We start from the raw sequence: 22,389 nt of genomic DNA, 5'->3' as shown, positions 1-22,389 counted from the left end.
AAAACAGCTGTTTCCCTACATTTTGTTCAAGGCTACAGAAATAGGCTTCAGGGTACTCAGCATGTGTTCAACATTTCTCTTAAGCCCAATATTCAGAACTTTATCTGTGACATTGACATCTATTTTTTCACAATTTTGTTCACAAACTGTCATCAGATTAGGCAAATTCTTGATATAGTGCTCAAAACAGTCCATTACTGAGTTCCATCGTGCATCCTGGGGGAGCGTTAGTTTGGTTCCTTCCACTTTTTTCAAAGCAGCTGCTGCATAGTAGTTGTTACGGAAGTATTTTACAATTTCAACAACATTAGCTTTTATTTCTGGAACACTGAAGTCTTTGGCTAGGAGGTGCATCAAATGAGCACTGCAACCATATGTCGTTAGCTTGGGATCTCTTCTAAATAATTTCTTCTAATTTTGAATACGTTTGCAGCATTGTCTGTGACCAAGCTACGTACTAGATATTTGAATTTTTTTTCAGTTTGTTGTAGCTTTTACTGCTACTTCCCGTAAGTATTCTGCTGTGCATTTCCTCGTACAGTTGTTTCTGTAAGGAAGACATTCCTTTCTTCTGTTGTCACACAAGCACATACAATAGGATCATTGTGGACATTGTTCCACCCATCAAGACTCAGGTTAACAATTTCACCCTCTAGATGTTTTGCACACTGCTCAATTTCTCTTTCATACACTTTATCCAGCAATTTGCCTGCGACATCTGCTCTGTTGGGTAGACTTTATCCTGATCTTAATGACTAAACCGTGGTAATGAAGTGTGGGTTTTCAATCATACGGAAAGGAGAGTTTGTTGCATAAACAAACCAAGCAATTTTTTCATCAATTACTTCTTTCTGTAATCTGCTGGTTCTTATCACAAACTTATCTATGGTGATTTCTGGATGATGGAGATTTTTTTTTTCTTTTTGCTACAGGTGATATACTGTGGCTATGTGACATACATGATGTGATTGAAACGCTATCTTTGGCAGATAACTCTGAAACTATAGAAAATGATGATGATCTTGAAGATGGATAGTCTTCAGAATCCTGTATGTTGAGGATGGATTCTCCTAAACAAAATAAGTCAATACAGTTATTTAATTATTATTACCATACTTCATTTAGTATTACTCATTGCATTCATTGACACATAGTACTACTTTAAAGGTGAACTTGTAAAAGGAAGATCTGCCTATTTCAACTATTTATTTTTTATCACAACTGCATCTAAAATGATAATACCATAGAGTAACTACTATATTTTTTGCTCAAACATGAGAATTCAAGAATAGTCCAGAAGGAAGACAGCTGGTCCTTAAGAAAGAAGTATGAAATAAAAAAGTTTACCAACTTGAAGATCCTGCATGTTCAGACATGTTCTTTTCATCATCTTCAGCGCAGCTTCCTCCTGAGAAGGAACACTTCTCATGATGTCGTTTCATTCAGGCAACCAGGCCTTGCATTTCTTTGTTGCACTGTTTGTATTTTGCACACATGCCTGTCTTCCCACAGGTAGAGGAACTTCATTAAAATATTCCCAAACTGGGTCTCTTTTATGGCCTGCTGCCATTATAGGTTTTCCCTTCTAGTGAGAGAATGGTATGGTAGATCTCAAATCAATGAAGGCTACACTCAGAAAGACCTCAAGACTTCTGGAATATGCTGCTCAAACAGTTTCACTTTTGTTTCTACTGCCTGTCCCTCCCTTCTCACATTTATCTCCAGACTTCTTCTTGTCCAGATCTTTTCTGCCCCCAACAATCTTCTATGCATTTAACTTTTTGAAACTTTGCACTTTCAGAGAGAGGTAAGGGATTGACTCTGTGTACACAAATTTGCAGAGGGACAATAGGGTTGAGGTCTGTTATTTTTCACCTCTATATATTTATTTATTACCATTTTTGCTGATAACAAGCATGTTTTCGCTGGAGACACAAATCCACAATTTGAGAACTGCAAAACTAAGCAGCTCTGATGGTATCTTCTAGACTTAGCACTGAGTCCCATTGGGTAAATAGATTAATCTAAATAATGTATACAGAAGCCCCTGGAACCCCATAAGATTGGGTTCCTAATCCATGCACTATTGGAACTCATTTACAAAACTTTTCTTAAACATTACATGAATATATATTGTCTCATACTATAGAATTAGAATTTATAATCCCTATTCCATGATGACAGATCTTTGAGCTATAATGTATCTTAATTAAAACTATCTTTAGCTAGGTTTTTTCCTCAAAAAGCATTTTATCCAAAAAAATCCGATTTAAATAAAAAAAAAATCAGTTTAAAAAAAAATAAAATTGATTTTTATCCGCCCTGGTTCCTAACATTCTGCTTGCTAGCTTTTTTTGACTGCTCCTGCACATCGAGAAGATGTTTTCAGAGAACTACCCACATGACTCTCTGATCTCATTCTTGAGTGGTAACAGCTGATTTAAACCCCATCAATTTGTATGTAGAGTTGGGATGTTTTCCAATGTGCATTACTTTGCATTTATCAATATTGAATTTCATCTGCCATTTTGTTGTCCAGTCACCCAGTTTAGTTAAGATCCCTTTGTAACTCTTTGCAATCTGCTTTGGACCTAACTATCTTGAGTAATTTTATATCATCTGCAAACTTTGCCACCCACTGCTTACTCCTTTTTCCAGGTTTTAGAGTAGCAGCTGTGTTAGTCTGTATCTGCAAAAAGAAAAGGAGTACTTGTGGCACCTTAGAGACTAACAAATTTATTCGAGCATAAGCTTTCGTGAGCTATGCAGCTGATGAAGGGAGCTGTAGCTCACAAAAGCTTATGCTCAAATAAATTTGTTAGTTTGTAAGGTGCCACAAGTACTCCTTTCCTTTTTCCAGATCATTTATTAATATGTTGAACAGCACTGGTCTCTGTACAGATCCCTAGGGGACACTATTTACCTTTCTTCATTTCCAAATGTAGTAAATTTTTATCTTAAGAAGGAGGATTTTGTTGTTAATATTTGTAATGAAATTGTTGCATCATGTCTCACTTGAAAACAGGGCTCTTGGCCTAAAAGGCTGTTCTTGAAAACTCAATTTTATATTGTATACTAAACAAATATTAGGAAAGGAAGCTTTGTAATTAAATTAGTATCTCCACTCAGATTGGGAAAGCCTTATGATGATTGTGTTGTCACATATGCTACAGTAAAGTAGATATAGGTTATATTTATTTAAAGAATACATTTGTAACCATGGGGCAGACAACTCTGTGTGTTTAGGCTTGCAGTGTGGGTGGGTCCTAAACTGACTTTACTGTGCTGTTATAAATTCCATTTTAAAGGGACCGAGTGTTCCTGTTCATTTAAGAGTAATGAGTAATCTCTGAAGGTTTTTAAAAAGTATTTTTTTCCTCAGAGAACATTTGTTTCCTAAATACTATGGTGAAAGGCACATTTAAAATGCCTAGATAGATATTTTTTTTTTCCTTTGTCTTTTAGTATCTGCCAGCGGTTCACAGAACTACTGCTCCAATGATAAGGAATGGTCGATTCCGGGGCAGGCAAACTTTTTGGCCTGAGGGCCGCACCTGGTTTCAGAAATTATATGGAGGGCTGGTTAGGGGATGCTGTGCCTCTCCAATAGCCAGGTGTGGTGTGGCCCGGCCCCCGCCCCCTATCCGCCCCCCTCCCGCTTCACGCTCCCTAATGGCACCCCCCCAGGACTCCTGCCCCATCCAACCCCCCCGTTCCCTGAGGCCCCCCCAGCACCCCTGCCCCTGACTGCCCCCCGCCGCTCCATCCAACCCCCCTCCTTCCTGACTGCCCCCCAGCATCACTGCCCCCATTCAACCCCCCCATTCACCGCCCTCTGACTGCTCCGACCCTTATCCACACCCCTGCCCCCTGACTACCCCCTGAACTCCCTTGCCCTCTATCCAACTCCCTCTGCTCCCTGCCCCCTTACTGCGCTGCCTGGAGCACTGTTGGCGGGCGGTGCTACAGCCGTGCCGCCCAGCTGGAGCCAGCCACGCCACTGCACATCTCAGTGCACCGGGTCAGGCCAGGCTCTGCAGTGCACTCTGAGACATTGTCCTGTACAGAAAGCTGTAATGAAGAACTGGCCAAACTGGTTACACAGTTACAATTAGGGGTCAGCCTACAAAACAAAAAAGTTTGCTGCTGGTAACCATTTTTTATCGTGTTTCACAAAGTCAGTATATGATGACCCTTAAATTGTTTTGTTTTATTTTCAGAATCTGATGTACCAGAAGAACTTCGAGTTGTGAATGGTTCAGAAAAATGTTATTTCACCTCTACAATTGCAAACCAGCTACTGCTTGTTTCTCTGCTAGAACATATTTGCCATGTGTATGCACAAAATCCTGTTCAATCAAGATCTTTGTTCCAAAGTTAGTGAGAGTATCTACAATTTTTACTTTACCTTAAATTGATTTATTGTCATGTGTGCCTGAACATAAAATGCTACGTTTGTTTTCTGAGTTATGAGATCCGTTTGTCAGTTTACATTGGACTATTGGAAAATTATGGATCTGATACTGGGCGTAGCTGAGTGCCACTTGGACGGTTGGGAGCACCCTCAATTTGACTAGGAGTTGAGGGCATTCTCTACCTTCCAGAAATATGCAGGATCAAGTTGCAGAGAATTATTACTACTCTACTAACAATTGTGTTTCACCAGCCTCCTATTACAGTGCAAGAGAGGTAACAGGTGATATCACTAAGATGACTCTGAACTCATTCCACAGGCTTTATTAAAATCTGGTATTTGAACTATAAAAACAGGGAAAACACAGCTATAGGAAAGGAATATAATGTAATAGAAATATTCATAAATGTACACAAATTGTATAATTGTCAATACAAATTATGCAAAAGCAACAAATGTACCTTTATTATGCTAATCAAAACAGGATTCAAATCAAAGGAATCTTTAAAAAAAAAAAAAAAAAAAGTCAGTAAGAATATAACCTTAATTTCTATTCTCCAATTTCTATCATCTAGTTTTAGTTAACACTATTCCAAGGTGAATATTCAGATAACTTTTCTACTTTGTCAGCTCTACTTATTGTTGGAAGGTGCTGAACTAAAAAAATGAATTAGATTTCCCATGAACAGTGTTTTTGTGTGTGTCTATATGCACCCCCCTATATGTGATGGTGATTAAATTGTAGAGCCAAGTGGTGCACATTGTGGATCCATGTGGTATGCAATCATGAACCTTTTACCGTCTCACCTGCCCTCTTCCCATTAATCCAGTTCATTTGGGAGAACTTCTAATATTTCATATCTCCGAGCAGCTTTCAAACAACTGTCATTTAAAAACAAAAACAACTAACAAAGTATTTCTCCTTCCTCTCAAATGTGGAAATTTCTGAGCAAAATGTGCCTCAATCCCAGGATGGCCAATATTCAGATCTGCACTAGTGCCAGATTTAAAGCTTGATATCTGATGACTATGCGTAGCTTGAAGTGCTGTTGGAAAAGTGGGGTCTCAGCACTTACTCCTAGTCCAGGATCCAAAACATCAGACCTAAAATGACTGACACTTTTATAGATATAGGAAAGCAATTTTAGGCCAATTGTAAACTTTTTAATAGTTCACTGTAGAATTGACTTGATAATTAAGATGCCTGGCTTTACAAGGGGAGTGATACAAAAATATTCCTGATTAAAAAGTGTGAAAACTCTATCCCTAGACAAAACCTTAGTTTTGAGAATACATTACAGTAACCTAAGCATAAAAAAGCTTTTCAGTAACATTTATTTAACTACAAACAACACACGAAGCATTAGAAACATAGGAAACAGGTTATGGTTAAACTCAAACTTGGAGCTGAAATTCCATTTCTTTTGGTGTTTTCCTATTGGAATTTTCATGGTAGTAAAGGTAAGCACATACATAAGTGTTTGCAGGATCACAGCACTAGTATGTAGCAATTCAAGTATTTTATTACTTGATATGGCTTGATGTATCATTGATATTTTTGGTATAGAATTTTATGTTTCTATGCATTTCCTAAGCATATTCTTAAAATAGTAAGAAAATAACAAAAAGACCAATATTTTCCTTTTAAAAATTTCTGACTACATCTAATTATACCCTTCTATTCTTTGTGTTTTAGCCTTTTAACACAACTGTTTTTAAAAGTGCTCCCCTTATTTTGGTGCAAGACATTTTGATTGAAATCTTCCTTTTTTTGTGCATGTAGCTTTTGTTTTGAATATTTTCTTTGATTAAACACAATACTAGCGCAATTAAGAAATGTCATTTTAAAAAATGTTTTTCATATACAAGACTATAGAAATAAACTTTTGAAATAAGAGTATATATATTTTTTTGTATGTACATGTGTGTGTTTGGACAAAGCAGTACACTGTGATTGTTGATAATTTGTAGACTATTGGTTTTTTTCCTCTTAGATTAAAATCTTCAAATCTACACAGTACACTTCCTCTACTATCTATTTCAAGACTAATGTACCTAAACCTACACCACTATCTTTATTCTCTGTATCAAGACAAATAAAAGCAAGTGTTCTACCACTACTTCTAATATCTATTTCAGGATCCGTTTATCAGTACTATACCAATGTCTCTACTGTCTATTCCAAGGTAAATAACCACAAGTTCTCTACCTCTCCTTCTCTTTGTCAAGACAAATACACACAACCAGTACTCTGTCACTATGTCTACTGTGACCCAATCAAGTGTTCTTTGTGTATTGATAATCCAGCACTTGACCCCTAAGAACTCTTGACAGGTGGAAAGTTCCCATTAATTTCATCCAACAGAGGTGAAGTTTACAAATGAACTGGAGAGGAAGGGAAATGATTGGTTGTTACCTCATCAGAGTGCACCATTTAGTGACCCAGAGTCCTGCCTATAACTATAATATTAAATTCAACAATTGTTCAACTTCCATTAATTACAATGTAATTTCTGTAAATATAGCTTATGTACATATTTTCAAAGAAATATATCTATATGGATAGTTTGCTGGGTTTGGTAACAGGCTGTTTTTGAGCTACAGTGATGCAAAGAAAGAGGCTCAATGTATTTCCAAAATAAGTCCCTTTTAGCTCATTAGGACTCCTAAACACTTATAACTCCTTGGAACTCCTAAACAGTTCTAAATGTGTGTGTGTGCGTATATATACATTTATATTTTTGTTTGTAACTGTCACCAAAATTCCATCTCTACTCTTCCAGTATGTAGTAATTTTATCAGGCCCAGTTTTTTATTCCTCATAATGGACGGCATAATGAACAATTTTGAGAGAGAAATTGACCTTAGCTTAACTGTGGAGCTATGACCAATGCATTCTTTGTGTATTTACATGTACATGCATATACATGTGCATACATACTGGGGGAATTAGCAAAAACGTTGATACTGCCACTCTTCACTAATAGCATAGTGCTGATAGCCCATGGTAATATGAGTCCTCATAATTGTGAACAGGCTGGAATGCTATTAGCATTGAACTCTGAAAATACAACAAGGGTGCTTTATTTGTGGTAGCCAAGTGGGTGTGGTGGTGGTCAGGTAGTTTATTCAGTTAGGAAAGGAAGGAGATGGACACAAGAGACTTTCACCCTGAAGGTAGGAGGTAAAGGAATGTGGATTAATTTGGTGGGTGGGAGGGGATTTCTACAGGGTAGCTGTAGTTGGGGTGTAATTAGTTTTGGTTTGGTTCCTCACCAGGAGTGAGGAAAAAGGTGTTAGGGTACATGTAATGGAATGCATTTTTTTTCAGATTCAGAATCTCTTTCGGTTATTGTTTAAAACGAATTCCTTATGCGACCGTTATACCACGTGCACTCCAAGCTCCATGTTGACTGAATTATAAATTATCTTCAGTTTCAGTAATAAAGCATTTACTTCTGAATAAAAAGTACAGGTCAAGATGGTTATGTAAATACCCACATGTGGTGTTAGTGTTGGCATTTGTTCCCTCCCCTGTGCTAAAATACAAGTAATTGTTGCTCGGAACTTTGCTCATATTTATTTATATTGGGTGGGATAGAGACTTAAAATGCAATTGGGTACCTAGTTACTGTTCTTGTTCATTGATTCAGTTGATTACTATAAATTGGACCAGGCTAAGAAGTAATGAGGATTAATGTATAGTCTGGGTATACTCATGAAAGCATATGCTCAGATAAATTTGTGAGTCTCTAAGGTGTCACAAGTACTCCTTTTCTTTTTATTTAAAGTTGCAATTGTTTAGTTGGGTTTCCTGTTAAATAGCCTCTATCCTGTTTCTTTTTACAGTAATCTGTCGGACATTCACTAGAATGGGCTTGCTCTCCTCTTTTGCCTTCTGTGATGAATTTAGTACTTTAAGATTGCAACATAATAGAGCAATTACTCAATTAATGAAAGCAGCCAATCAACAAATACTTGAGGTATACTTTAAGTTTCTTTAATAACCTTTACATTACTGAACCTACATGTTAGGATTTCTGAAGCAACTTTCTTTATGGAACTGTTTTTATATTTGGATTGTGTATTTTCAGAAGCCATATAAATTGGTGCTTTGGTTACACTTTGGTAGTTTGGGTGGGTGTGAGGGGAAATATCTAGATCTATAAATACAAATAGTAACAAAGTCTACAGTATTCTTGCTTTATCAGGTCAAAGCTTTATTTTTGTTTAGATCAAAATTTAGACACATTGATTTAAATTTGTTACATGTTTTCTTATTTAGAACATTTAGGAGAATAATTGGAATTGCTGTGCCGCTGATTTACCTTCTCGTAATGAAGTTCATATTTAACCATTAACTGCACATCAGGTTTCTGACTGTAAATAGCTTTTTAAAAAAGTTTTATATTTTGTTGTTTTATAGGAGCTTGATAGTGGAGATTCTCACACAGTCAGGTATGTGTCCAAAGTACTGTGACAAGTATTAAGATTAACTTTCTGTCTGAAGTTTTGCACTATAAAAATAATAGAATTGAGCTTTGCATGAAAATATTGCATTTGCGATCTTGGGTGTTATAAATTTGATAAAGTGTATTCAAAAACATAAGCTTACTCTTTAAAAGGGTAAAGATGGAGAGAGATTTCATATTGTATTTTCTTCATGTAGGGCATTGGGCTTTACTTGGGCTGCTGTATTAAAGTTAATTTTTTTTAAATAGCTGTGACATGATAGCCCATTGCCAGGAGCAAAAGCGCCCCTTTTGTGTTTGGCCTTTGATGATGCTTAGTTCTCCGTATTGGATTCACAGATAAATTTCTGGGTCTGTAAAGGAAATAGAGGCACCAGCTGGAGGTTATACACTCCAGGCTGGATCTTCTGACTCTTCTCCTGGCACTACCGGAGAAATAGTCCCATTCATTTTTTCCATTAAATAAAATAAGAGTTATAAATGTTTCCTGCTAACTTTAGAATTTCAATAGAGTTTGGGTGCAGGCTGAAATTCTGACATGGGCATGATTATCATTATCTTGCATCTTAGGGAATGCTTTTTCAGGAATCTGGAATGTATTATGACAATAGTGGCTAGAGTATTGTTTTCAGTGGAGACAAAGACATTCTGTATTTATTTTGAAACGGTTTTTGGATCAGATGAGGGTTCTCCCCTTACTATCGTTCTTTGAAGCGGGGTGAGATAAATTTCACAAAAGTTGTTGAAGCTTTTCTTTTTAAAGTCAAAACGTCCTACTTGGCAGCTGAAAAAAGGGGACTGAATTATTAAAGAGAAAATAGCAAGCTTTGCTCCTCCAGCTGTTGCAGAGTTAGCAAGTTGTGGCTGAGAGAGATTCTGTGAAATCATTCTAGGAAAACAGTTATTGCTGATAATGGCCTTTTGATATAAACAGTATAAACCTTTTCTAATTCTCACTCTGCTAATCTGTAAAAAATAATTCTCATGTAACGTGCCCATTGCTCACCCCGAACTTTCACCACCATTATTCAGTAAAGGCTTTGCTACTTTGCCTAAAATACACAGTAAAATATTTTCTAGTTTACTATACAATGATGATAAATATTTTAAACTAAAGTTGTCAAAATAGGACCAAAGTTCACCTTGTGGTGCAGAATCCTTTGAAATTTTTTACCAAATTTTTCAGAATAGCAAGTAACTAATCTGCAAATGGGTTTCCTAGTCATTAATGCTAATTAAATATATTTTTTCTGTATTGCTTACAGCACTTATGTGTTAACTCAGTCTAATGTAATCTCTTCAGCAGGTCATCTTGCACCACTATTTCAATAAGACTGTGTCTGTACTTGCACTTTTTGTCCGTAAAATTTATGTCGCTCCTGGGTGTGAAAAAACACCTCCACCCCTGACTGACATAAGTTATATCTACAGAACAGTGTGGATAGCACTATGTTGGCAGGAGAAGCTCTTCCCACAGACATAGCTACCGCTGCTCATTGTGGGTGGTTTAATCATGCCAGTGGGAGAGCTCTCTTCCGTCAGCATAGAGCGGCTACCCGGGACATCTTACAGTGGCGCAGCTGCATCGATACAGCTGTGCCACTGTAAGGTCTCTAGTGTAGACATAGCCGAAATCTCCCCCTTGAACTTCACAAAGTATTGCTGTTTGGAACATTAACCTTCTTGTTCACACACACTGTTAGCTTTCAGTTTGCACTATAGGGATAGTGTCATAGTAATTAGCTATTTTTCACAATGTAAATGAAGTTTCTGTGTCATCTCTATCTGTGACTTATTTAATTTTAGCTTGTGATTTAGTTTCACCAGTCATAAAATACACTTTTTTTTTTAATTAGTGAGAAAGAAGTTTTCTTTGAAGCACAAACTTCACGCTACTTAAATGAATTTGATGAGATTGCAAGGCTAGGAAAAGGGGGATATGGTACAGTGTACAAGGTATTTTTATCCTCTATTTTAACAGCTTTGTTAATAACTGTTTGAGATGGAAATAGTTCACCTGGTTGTTTTTGTTCTTAATAATAGGCAATAAAACAAATGTGAACCAAAACTGTGTAAGAGGTTTTAGTTCTTCCTTTCAGAAGGGTGCTTTCTGAAGACTCCAATGCATTTTTGTCTAAAACAGAATATATTGTATGTTTCACTTTCATGTACAGTCTTATTCTTATATCTTGAATATGAGAGAACCCTTACTTCTCATATGAAGTACTTGAATTTATCTATATAAAATAAGGGAAGCTTATTTTGTTTTAACTGTGGTTGATTAAAAAAGAAAATTTACATTTTGAATGTGGGTTGTACCAACCACTGGTGCATAGTAACTATTATTTTTACTAACTATTTGTATTGTAGTAGCGCCCAAAGGTGCCATTGTAGTGAGTGTTATATAAATGCCTAGAAAGACAGTTCTTCCCTCCCAGAGAGCTTACAGTCTTAGGGCTTGATTTGCAGTAATGCTGAGCACCCATAGTTCATGCTGGCTTCTCTTGGAGCAGCGGATGCTGAGTTCTTCTGAAAATTAGGTGTCAAGTAACTAACCTCGTTTCCTCTGTCAGCCATATTATTATGTTGGGTGGATATTTTATAAATCTAAAATAAAATATATTTTAGAAAATGAAGGTATTTAGTTTCAGACTCATAAGTCATGTAACTGTCTAAACTATCTGTTCAACCTTGTATGTAGCTGTGACACTCTGAATACCTTTCCCAGACTTGAGGATGAGCTCTTTGTAGCTCTAAAGCTTGTCTCTCTCACCAACAGAAGTTGGGCCAATAAATGATATTACCTCACCCTCCTTGTCTTTCTGAGTCATGTACTACTTGCCAAAGTTGTTTTAAAAATATTTAGTTGCATTGTAAAAATAAGCAATTATTATAATTATAACTCATTTCCTATCTAATGTTACCTCTCTAATGTTACAGCCCAAAGTCAGTAGTTAAAAATACAAAACATTTGTCAATATATCATTGGTGAGGCCATGCAGATCAAGAAGGAACGTTGTGGGCTGGGATCTGTAGTCTCAGTGAGCAGCACCCCATATTGATGGGAAGGATGGCTGCAGTGGTGTCTATTTCATTTTATGTAAGTTTTGACTTTTGTGCTGCTGTATATTAGGCAAAACTTGGGCACCTCTGCATGAGACATTAAGGGCCAAATCCAGAAGACATCCTCTAATGTCATTGAGAGGGTATCTGAATAAAGAGTGTAAGATTTTGATTCTTAGGAAACAAACTGTTGTTCAAATGAGTTTTTGACATATTGATCTAAATTTGTGAAATTTGCTTTTTCTGACTTTTCCCTTTTTGAAATTATTTTCAGGTCAGAAACAAATTAGATGGTCAGTTCTATGCAATTAAAAGAAATCTTATTAAGAAAGCAACCAAAAGAGATTGCATGAAGGTATGAATTTATTTTTCCATGTTCAGATTCTCTGTTTAACTCATTGCTTACTGTAACTGGTTCCTAATATAATTAGCAGTGGCATTAATGATGGTTATGGCAAAGTACTAAGTGGGCATATCTCCTATTTTATGAATTTTGTATCTCATAATATCTTTCTAAACAGGTTTTAAATTATTTTAGTGTATGTTTATTTAGCCCCAGTCTACCCTAATATAAAACATTAGTCTGCAAGATCTGAATTTTATTATCGTTAATGCGGCAAAATAATAATCTGTCCTCAAATTCTTAAATTCCAGTAAGAGGTAAAATAACTGTATCTAGAAACCTTTGGTTTTTTTCCCCTTTGAGTTCATCTTAGTCAAATTAAAGGATGATCATAAAGTTGCTTTTTTGTCTTTTTTTCAGGTATTACGAGAAGTTAAAGTGTTGGCTGGCCTGCAACATCCTAATATTGTAGGCTATCACACTGCTTGGATAGAACATGTTCAACAAGCATGTCCAAAAGGAGAGTATTGTTTGTTATCATTGTAACTTCATACTTCCCATAAGCATGTCTGTTCTATTAATTTGCAGAACACTCAACTCTCAGAATTGATGAAGGAACCAGAGATTTTTCCAAACAGTTTTTTTTCTAGGAAGCATGACAATGGCCATCAGGTGCCCTTACCTACTGCATTGTCCTGATCAAGAGATTATCGGGGGTATAATGGTTAATTTAGAAATACAGGACATCTAAATCTACCTATTAAAATATTTGAGTAGGATTTTGGGCGCTGCATAGGCTCCAGTTGAATCCAGTTTCCCAAAAAAAAAAAAAAGCTCAGGCAAAGCATAGCAGTGTGGCTAGTTGTAGAAGGGACCCTGGGGGAAGGACTCACTTGAGACCTTTGGAGGAAAAGCACTGTGTATTAAGGAGGTTGAGAAAGAAGTTCATTTGCTAACAGATTCTGAAATCACAGATCTGTGGTGGAATCTGGCGATCCGTTTCTAACATTCTCCTCTTCGTAACTGCCTCAGAAAACTTGAGAAAAATTGATGCAGTCCAGAAGTATTTTAAATGGCAAAATGTAAACTGCCTCTTACTTTGTTTTCCATATTAGGGTTTTAAAAATATTTGGTAAAATAAATTGAGGCTTCTCTGTAGCGTCTGAGCTTTCTGTTGGCAGAATCTGATTTTGAGACATCAACATCTGTCATTGACAGGAAGGCATGGTTTCTCGGTTTCTTTCCCCCCACTTTTTCTCTACTACGCATCTCGTCTTGTTTTCCTTTTTCTTTGGTTTTCCCTATCTTTTCACTTCTCACCACATTACTTCTAGAATGCCTACGTCATAGCCCCACAACCCTCTCATCATTCAGGCAAGGAGGTCTTGATGATCCTGTTTCCTTCGCATAGCACAGAGGTGGGCAAACTATAGCCCATGGGCCACATCCGTCCTGTGGGACTGCCGTGCCTGGCACCTTGAGCTCCCGGCCGGGGAGGCTAGCCCCCGGTCCCTCCCCTGCTGCCCCCCTCCACCGCAGCCTCAGCTCGCCGTGCCGCCAGTGCTCTGGGCGGTGGGGCTGCGAGCTCCTGCCGGGCAGTGCTGCGGCATGGCTGGCTCCAGCCAGGTGGCGCAGCTCTCAGACATGCTGCTCTGAGCGGCATCGTACGGGGTGGGGAGGGGCGGGGGTTGGATAAGAGTTAGGAGATCCCGGGGGGTAGTCAGGGAGCAGGGGGTGGTTGCATGGGGTGGAGGTTTGGGGGGCGGCGGTCAGGGGACGGGGAACGGGGGGGTTGGATAGGTGTGGGAGTCCTGGGGGGCCTGTCAGGGGGCGGGGGTGTGGATAGGGGTTGGGGCAGACAGCGAACGGGGGCTTGGATAGGGGGTGGGGTCCCGGGGGCTGGTTAGGAGTGGGGAGTCCCGGGGAGGGGGGCAGTCAGGGGACAAGGAGCAGAGGGTTTGGATGGGTCAGGGGTTCTGAGGGGGCAGTTAGGGGGTGAGAAGTGGGAGGGGGCAGATAGGGGGCGGGGGCCAGGCTGTTTGGGGAGGCGCAGCCTTCCCTACCCAGCCCTCCATACAGTTTTGGAACCCCGATGTGGCCCTCAGGCCAAAAAGTTTGCCCACCCCTGGCATAGCAGCACTCCTGCGTATGTTACAGGCATGGAGGGAAGAATGCCAGTAGGAAAGAATACTCTGGAAGGTGGTGCCACAGGAATCCACACAGGCAACTTACTCATTGAGATGGAGAATACCAATTGTTATTTCTATTTAAAATACTTGTGAGATACACCTTTCAACAGTGATGTGGACCATATAAGTATGTAGATTGATTAATAGATTATATGGTCTCCATCAGCTTAGAAAAATAGATGTTCCACATTTGTCTCAGAAACCTCTATGTATGGTAAGCCACCGAGTTACTGTTTTTCATAAACATGGTGTTTGATTAAAGTTACTTCCAAAATAAAATAAAGGGTTAGCTGGTGTACAAATTTCAGTTGCTTCCCATCTCTTTCACTAATTAAAATTAGCTGACATACTAATAATGCTTTCCTAAATATGAAAACTAAATTTAACATATAAACGAGAATTCAATACATCCCTTACAGTGAGAGTTCCTTTTCCCTATAACACTTGGTTTTTCTTTTTTTTTTTTTTTTTTTTTTTTAAAGAGAAGTGTAAAATATTGCACTTTTGAGGGCTGTTGGTTGGTTGAGAAATGCCCTCTATCATTATGTTTCCAGGGGTAAAAATATAGCAAGGATGAATGAGGTTATGTATAGGTAAAACCCCTGCTCTTCGTTGTAAGTTTTAGTAGTTTAATCAGTAGCTATACCTGTAATGTTAATATGCAATGAAATGTGTGTTTGTCTTGTTTTGTAAAATGTGACTTTTTCTGTTCATCTAATAGATAAGACAGTCCTGAAGTTGCAGTCACTCAGAAAGTCTTCTGACCAAGAAAGTGGCGAGTAAGTATTGCAGTGTTAAATGATAATATTAATCTGGGTTTAACATAGGGTCTTTCTCCATGTAACACTAAATGTTGTAGAGTTAAACTTGTATTACAGCAATATTACTTCCTTGTATCAAGTAGTGAACTATTAGGCATCAGTTATTCTTGTATTTGTTCCCCCTTTCATCAGATGTCTGAGGGTGAGAAAAGGTCTAACATTCCTCCTTGGGAGTTAATAGGGTCTATCACAATAGTATCTAACATTATTACTAGACATACAGACTTCACAAATTGTGTACTATTCACCAAAAAGATTCAGTTCAGATTTAGCATCATTAGGGAGGTAGAGGGTTTCTATTCAACAGAAAAATGTGAGGATTTGCCATCTCCTCAAAGATGAGGTGGGTGGGAAGGGGGGAAATGTAAAAGCAACACTTACCAGCTGGAAGGGACACAGATGCAACAGACATCTGTCAAATGATCACGTGGGGCTGTAGCTGCTTGTCTCTGCCAAACTGAAAAGGTCAGATATCAGAAATAAACACTCAGAAGAGTCTTGTAAAGGGTGACCCTACAATGGCAATTGGGCAGTGGTAAGGTTTTTGTAGGGAAGGGGCAGAACTCCTGCTTCTAAGGGTAAAACAAATATTGGATATTATCCCAGTTTTACCAAGGTTTGAAATAGCCATATCTCTTTTTATAACATTTCCAAAATAAAAGCTGAAGTGCAATTCTGATGTCTACCTCTTGTGGTGTTTAGTAGGTAACATACAAACTGTATATACTTATTGATTCCTTCTCTTCAGAGACCAGTGTCATATTCAAAATATGGAAAGCAGCAGTTCCATTATCTTTGCTGACTATACCTCAGAAGAAATTAAATCCTCTGGATATAACTTTCTTGAGAATCAAGATAATAAATCAGTGCAGCATATGGATATAACGAAAGATTTTACCAGTGGAGATGGTGAAGAAAGAATAAAAACGAATAAATGTGAACCATTCACTGACTCACAAGAAAGTTGCACAAATAGTACTGCCAGTGGACCAGTTCATTTTAAAAATCATCTATCACATGGACTTCATTCTAATCTGAATAAAGATATCATTTCAAGTTATTCTTGCACTGAAGACGAATGCTCCCAGAAACATATGTCGGTGCACAGGCAGTGTGAGGTAAATAAACCCCTCTTTAAATACAGTTAACTGATCTCTGATGTAATGATGTGTGCAGAGTAGTCTTAAGTAAGCGTGCCCTTGAATTATAACAGTGAATTCTATAAATGGTATGACTGGGATTGGAGCCAAAGTTGAGTAATTTTATCTCAATTGTTGCTTTTTTGAGTGGATAACATAATTACAGGGATGCTCACCACAAGAGTTGCCAAAATTTAGCATTAAAGAAAAGTTTATAATATTTGTCACTTTGGCTCTCTTCAGTTAAAATCATACATATAATTTTAAAAATCAGAAACGCTATACTTGCAAAAAACAAAACAGAAAACCCACCAAAACCCAAATAAGCCAAAAAACCTCCAACATTCTGCACTAGTGACCAATCCAAACATTGCTGATGAATGCACCTAAATGTGGAGTGTGTGCAAGTTTTCAGTTATCTTCCAGTCAGGCAATGTCACTTATGGAGAAAAAGAGGGAAGCAGAAGCACATGGAAAAGTGGGAACCTCTTGGTGAAGTGTAAATACTGAGGAGAAAGAGACAACTGAGCGTCTGGGGTGGGGGTGGAGCTGCGTAGCCATGTCAGGAAGGTCTCAAGGCCCTGCTGCTGTCAGTGTTCCCACATAATGAAATCCTCATTTTAGCATGGGAGGGTTGTTTCCAAAGATCTGCAGCTTTTATGGAAGTGTCCTCTGGAATTCCTGAAGGAAGATGCAAGGAAAGATAAGATAAGGGGCAGTACTTGTGGGTGTGTCAGAATTTACTGGCTAGTGATGATAGGCTGGGTCAGGAGCCAAGAGTTCTAGGAAAGAGGGTGTTATGTGTGTAGAAATTAGCTGGTTAAGATTTAGTGGGGCTGGGTTTAGATTGTGCTGCAAATGGTGAAGAGGGAGCATAAATACGGGAATTGAGGAGAGGGCAAGGAGAGATTAGGGCTTGTGTTAGTGGGAAGTAATCTTCAGGGGACAGGAAGCATCGAAAGCGAGAGAGTTGGGTGAGGCATGAAGTTGATGTGTATTAAATGACTTGATTAAAGGTGCTGGGAGATACATGGGTGAAATTTGGACTTTCAGGAAGTGGGGTGGAGAGTAGGAAGTTGGAGAGAAGGAATCCGACATGGGCCATGTTTTTGGAGGATTATCAGGGAAGCAGTTGCAGGACAGGAAGCAAAGGTTTTATATATGTAAAATAAACCAAATAGAAGATACTATTAATTAACATGTTAATTGTATATTTAATAGGTTTCAGAGTAACAGCCGTGTTAGTCTATATTCGCAAAAAGAAAAGGAGTACTTGTGGCACCTTAGAGACGAACCAATTTATTTGAGCATAAGCTTTCGTGAGCTACAGCTTAGTCTCTAAGGTGCCACAAGTACTCCTTTTCTTTTTTGAATATTTAATATTCATACTTCTGAGGACTTAGCATGTGTTCAGTTGTACAAAATGCTGCTCTTTTTCGTTCCACCCTTCAAAAGTGCATGTGGGCTTCCCAAGCAGATCCTGCTAGATGAACATATGCCATGTGGGCTGCAAGTGAATCCACAAACATCAGGAAATATAATTCTATCCCCATTTTCTCAAAAAAACCCACCACTATTAAAAAATGTTGTGAAAGTGGAGAGAGTATTTGAAAGTAGATTTCTGTTTTGAGTTTCCAAAGTGTTGTTAATAACAAAACTTCATTTAAAAAAAAAATTAAAATGCTATTTAAAGCTGATCATTTTACCTTTAAACCAGTTATATGTCTTGCTTCTCAAAATATCTGTTGTGAAAGTTTTTAAAGATGTTTGCTACAATCATCTAATTATCAAATGAACTAACACACTTTCAGAAACTGAATATGTAATTACGTAGTCAATGTGCTAATAAATAATACAAGCTCTTCTCCTGTTTCTGCTCCTATTGAAATCATTGGCAGAGCCCCCATTGATTTCAGTGGTGCAGGATCAAACTGCTAAAAGACGGAGAAACTATGTAATAATACGATACAACAGCTGTATGGAACCAACTACAGTGTCTTTCTTTATCAGTTGGGATATGGACTACAGCTGGGTATCTATCAAATATGACATTAATATCTTAAAGGGACATTGTTGGGTAGTTGAGGTCCAATTTTAGGGTTTTCCTGTGAGGATATGAAGTTGATAAATATGTTCATAAATTGAAAACAGTAATTGAAAATAGCATTTCAACTCAACAGTGATCACACCCAACCATTGCAGGGTTGTACTAGTGCATCATCAGAAAATGAAACTGACTATAAGGGAAAAAAATAAATTGATTAGTCCGGTCTGAATGCATTTTGCTCTAAAGGCAGTGAGATCCAGTGTTATCTTGATTCTGGTATTACATTTATCAAAACAAATATATCTTCCAATATTGATATTCTTACAAATTATTTTCTTTGGTCAGAATGCTTCCCTACATAGTCCATCTGAAAAAGAAAAAAAAACCCTAAAATCTTTCCATAGACTTACCCAGATACGCCTTGATATCTTAGGAATATCTGTCATGTTGTGTTAGCTTTTATTATTTTATCATCATCATTCTGGGACCAACATGGCTACAACTACACTGTATACGGCTTGTATTATGCTTTTTAAACAGTTATTACTTAGTACCATTTGAGGAATAAGGAAAGCAAAATAATGGTACATTCTCTTCTCTCACCTAAAACACAATACATTTGATAGCACTTTATCTGCCATCCACTCCGTACTCAATCTTAGTTTAAAACTGCAGATCATTTGTCTTGAAACAAAATTGTATAAGTGATCATCCCTTATATTACAGTGAAAAAATATGTACCAATATTTTCCTGTTAGATGGAGTATTGTCTGATGCTTCATATACAGATGCAACTGTGTGATATCTCCTTGTGGGACTGGATTGTTGACAGAAACAAAAGATGTGGTGAGCGAACAGAGGAATCTTCCAGTAAGATTTATAGTATGTTTTTACAATATAAATACTTACAGGGAAAAAAAAATGTATTTTGATTTTCTATTTGGAAGTCAATATGTTAGATTTTATACTTTATTGACAGCAGTTAATAACATGGACTTTGGTTATAAGGTCCTTTTCCCCCTTTCATTCAATCAGAATAACAGTAATTTAGTAAAATATGTGTAGTCTGTACAGGTGAGGTGTTTGTAGAAGAGACTTAAAGTTCACCCAAAAGTGAAGGGTGAAACTATGCATGAGAAATAGGACTAATCTGGAGAAGTAGAGCTGCTGTTGAGAAGGCCTGTCCCTTTTCAATGAGCCGTTTAGATTATGTAGATTTTGTTCCTTTTCCAGAACAATGTCAAAGTTGATCAGAATGAGCTATGTTCCAAAAGCAGGTGTAATAATTCTTAATTGTGGTTGCTTGGTCTGTTAAATATTAGTTTTCAATGACAAGGAGATAGCTTAATAGTTGATTTCTCTAATGCAGTGGGGTTACAACGCAATTGAAAGCTTTAAAATTTGTTCTTGGAAAAATGAAAAACATCCTACAGCATTATTTTGATTGACCATAGTGGATTTAACATCTGGTCCCAATCAGAGGAGTTCTTAGATGGTAATGTCAGCAGGCTTCATTGACTGTTGATATCTAGAGGGACAGGTCTTTTAAGGACAGAGCATTAAATATATGCTCTACCCCTTTCATAGTTAGTGTGAAAAGAAATCTACTTAACACAGATTGTTCTATAGAACTGTAAATCTTGAAATGAAAAATGTGTCTTTAACTTGATGTCTTATCAGATCACTTTTGAGAACAAATTTTTTGTTATATTCTTTGCATGGAGTGAGATTTCCTACCTGCTTGGTTTTTATTTGTTTCCCCCTCCACCCTTCCCTCCCTACAACTAGTCTTTTTGGTCTCTTAAATTAAGCAAGATTGGGCCTGTTTGAGAATTGGATAGAAGAACTCCAGTACAATTTATTCTTAGTTTGAAAAAACATTGACAAAGACTCTCACAAGAGGATGTTAATGAAACCAAGTAGTTATAGGGTGAAAGGTAAACTACAACCATTGGTTAGAAACTAAGAAACAGAGTAGGAATAAATGATCAGTTTTGAGTGTAGCAAAAGGTTAATATTGGGGAGCCTCAGGGTTCTGTACTAGGAGCAGTGTTTAATATATTTATAATCTAGAAAAAGAGTTGAACAAAATGAGGTGGCAAAATTTGTAGGTGACTGTTTAGGTTAGTCAAGGCTAGAGAAATCTGAACCTAAAAATGATACAAGAATAGGCAGTATGATAATAGGTGGGTTAGGCTCTATAAAGAATAGAGTATAAAATAATACAGAAAATATGCCATTATATTAAATTGTCATGCCCTTACCTGGAATATTGTGTTCAGTTCTGGTCACTTGATCTCAAAGAGATATGGCAGAAATAAAAGGGCGCAGTGAAGGACAGTGAAAATGACTGAAGGCACAGAAAGACTTCTGAATGAAGAGCGACTGAAAAAACAGATTATGTAGTTCAGAGATGAGACAAGTACGAAGGAACATGATAGGGGTATACAGAATGATGAATGGTAGAAATATGTCAGCCATTTTCAGCACCATCTTGTTGGAGCAGAGATCAGTGAGACAGGCACATCAGTGTTGAGAATTTCAAAGCAGTGATAGGGATTTAGCCATACCTCCTCCATGAATAATAGCGGATGTGAGGTTAAATCTCTTGCATTACTTTGAAACTCTCAACTCATGATTCTAGGAGAGAGAATAACCTCTTACTTGGAAGTTTTTCACTTTTAGTCTTTCATACAACATTTTTGGATCCTCTTTAGGAACCAGAGGACCAGGAACTTTTATGATTTTAACTCCACAGGACATTTCAATCAAATCGAAAAGCAACCAATTTAACACCGATAAAAGTAAATATTTTTTTTTACAGAAGTCATAACTTTTGACGGTTTCCATAAGCTAATTATCATTGATGCTTAGTAAGATTCAGAAGAGAATTAGACATGCGAATAATGAGCACATTCACAATTAGATGAGAGAGAAAGAGAGAGAGAGGATATAAGCGGTCTTTCTTTAGAGCTCATACACCAACCACTATCTTAAAGAAGAAATTTCCTATTTACACCATGGGAAATCACTTTTAACCTATGCTAATTTTATTTAGACTGTCTTCATGTTTGCAGATAAACTGACACACCATTTTACCATAGATTTATAAGGCATTTTAGTTTTAGCAAAATCAGCTGAAATAATTAAAAATTTTAAATTGTTTTAAGGTCCTTACCACCTTGTGGATGTCAGCTGGACATTAAAATTTTTTCAAGAGTTACTAGAAGGAGTATACTATATACACAGCAAGGGAGTCATGCATCGAGACATTAAAGTAAGTTGAAAAATTATCATTCGAGGATGCAGTGTGGCCTAGTGGATGGAGCACTGGACTTGTATTCAAAAGACCTGGGTTCTATTATCAGCTTTGCCACTAGCATGTTGGGTGACCTTGGGCAACTTATTTCAGCTCACTGTGCCTCAGTTTCCCCATGTATAAAATGGAATAATGATACTGACTTCCTTTGAAAAATGCCTTATAACTAGGTATTATTATTAAAGACAGGAAAGACCATTTGTGTTATGGAGGTGCTGATAGTGGCTCCATAGCTAAGGCTGAGCTGAGTTTTGCACTTAAAAAGAAGATTCAACCACTTCATGTATGAAGAATATACTGCACCATCCCCAAAATTACAGCACTTTATGTCAGAATGAATTTGCTGAAAATTTACAAGTAAACCTATTAATTAATTATAGTTAAAATTAATTAAAATAGGTTCCTTTAAGAAATTTAGCACTGTTTGTCAGAATATTATATGTCCCAAATGAGCTCAGGTTAGGCATTTTCTATCTATAAGGCTACGTTTTAATCATGGGTATTTTTTAGTAAAAGTCATGGACAGGTCATGGGCAGTAAACAAACATTCACGGTCTGTGACCTGTCCATGACTTGTACTAT

At 37.4% G+C, this 22,389-nt stretch overlaps 1 protein-coding gene across 6 annotated transcripts in view; it reads left to right on the top strand.

Annotated features, from left to right (window-relative positions):
• The window catches only part of EIF2AK1 (eukaryotic translation initiation factor 2 alpha kinase 1), a 41,395-nt gene that overhangs the window by 6,264 nt on the left and 12,742 nt on the right, over positions 1–22,389 (top strand). For 3 of the 6 annotated variants that reach the window (XM_074965292.1, XM_074965288.1, XM_074965293.1), the window contains 10 exons: positions 4,221–4,376; positions 8,264–8,397; positions 8,841–8,872; positions 10,743–10,842; positions 12,224–12,304; positions 12,713–12,812; positions 15,203–15,260; positions 16,051–16,420; positions 19,247–19,370; positions 21,659–21,765. In XM_074965292.1, coding sequence (XP_074821393.1) covers positions 4,221–4,376; positions 8,264–8,397; positions 8,841–8,872; positions 10,743–10,842; positions 12,224–12,304; positions 12,713–12,812; positions 15,203–15,260; positions 16,051–16,420; positions 19,247–19,370; positions 21,659–21,765 — 1,262 coding nt within the window. The remainder of the gene's footprint in view (positions 1–4,220; positions 4,377–8,263; positions 8,398–8,840; positions 8,873–10,742; positions 10,843–12,223; positions 12,305–12,712; positions 12,813–15,202; positions 15,261–16,050; positions 16,421–19,246; positions 19,371–21,658; positions 21,766–22,389) is intronic. The other 3 variants (XM_074965290.1, XM_074965289.1, XM_074965291.1) reach the window with 3 other exon arrangements.

The sequence above is a fragment of the Natator depressus genome, chromosome 10 (assembly GCF_965152275.1).
Source record: "Natator depressus isolate rNatDep1 chromosome 10, rNatDep2.hap1, whole genome shotgun sequence".
NCBI lineage: Eukaryota > Metazoa > Chordata > Testudines > Cheloniidae > Natator > Natator depressus.
This window is presented reverse-complemented; position numbering and strand designations above follow the sequence as displayed.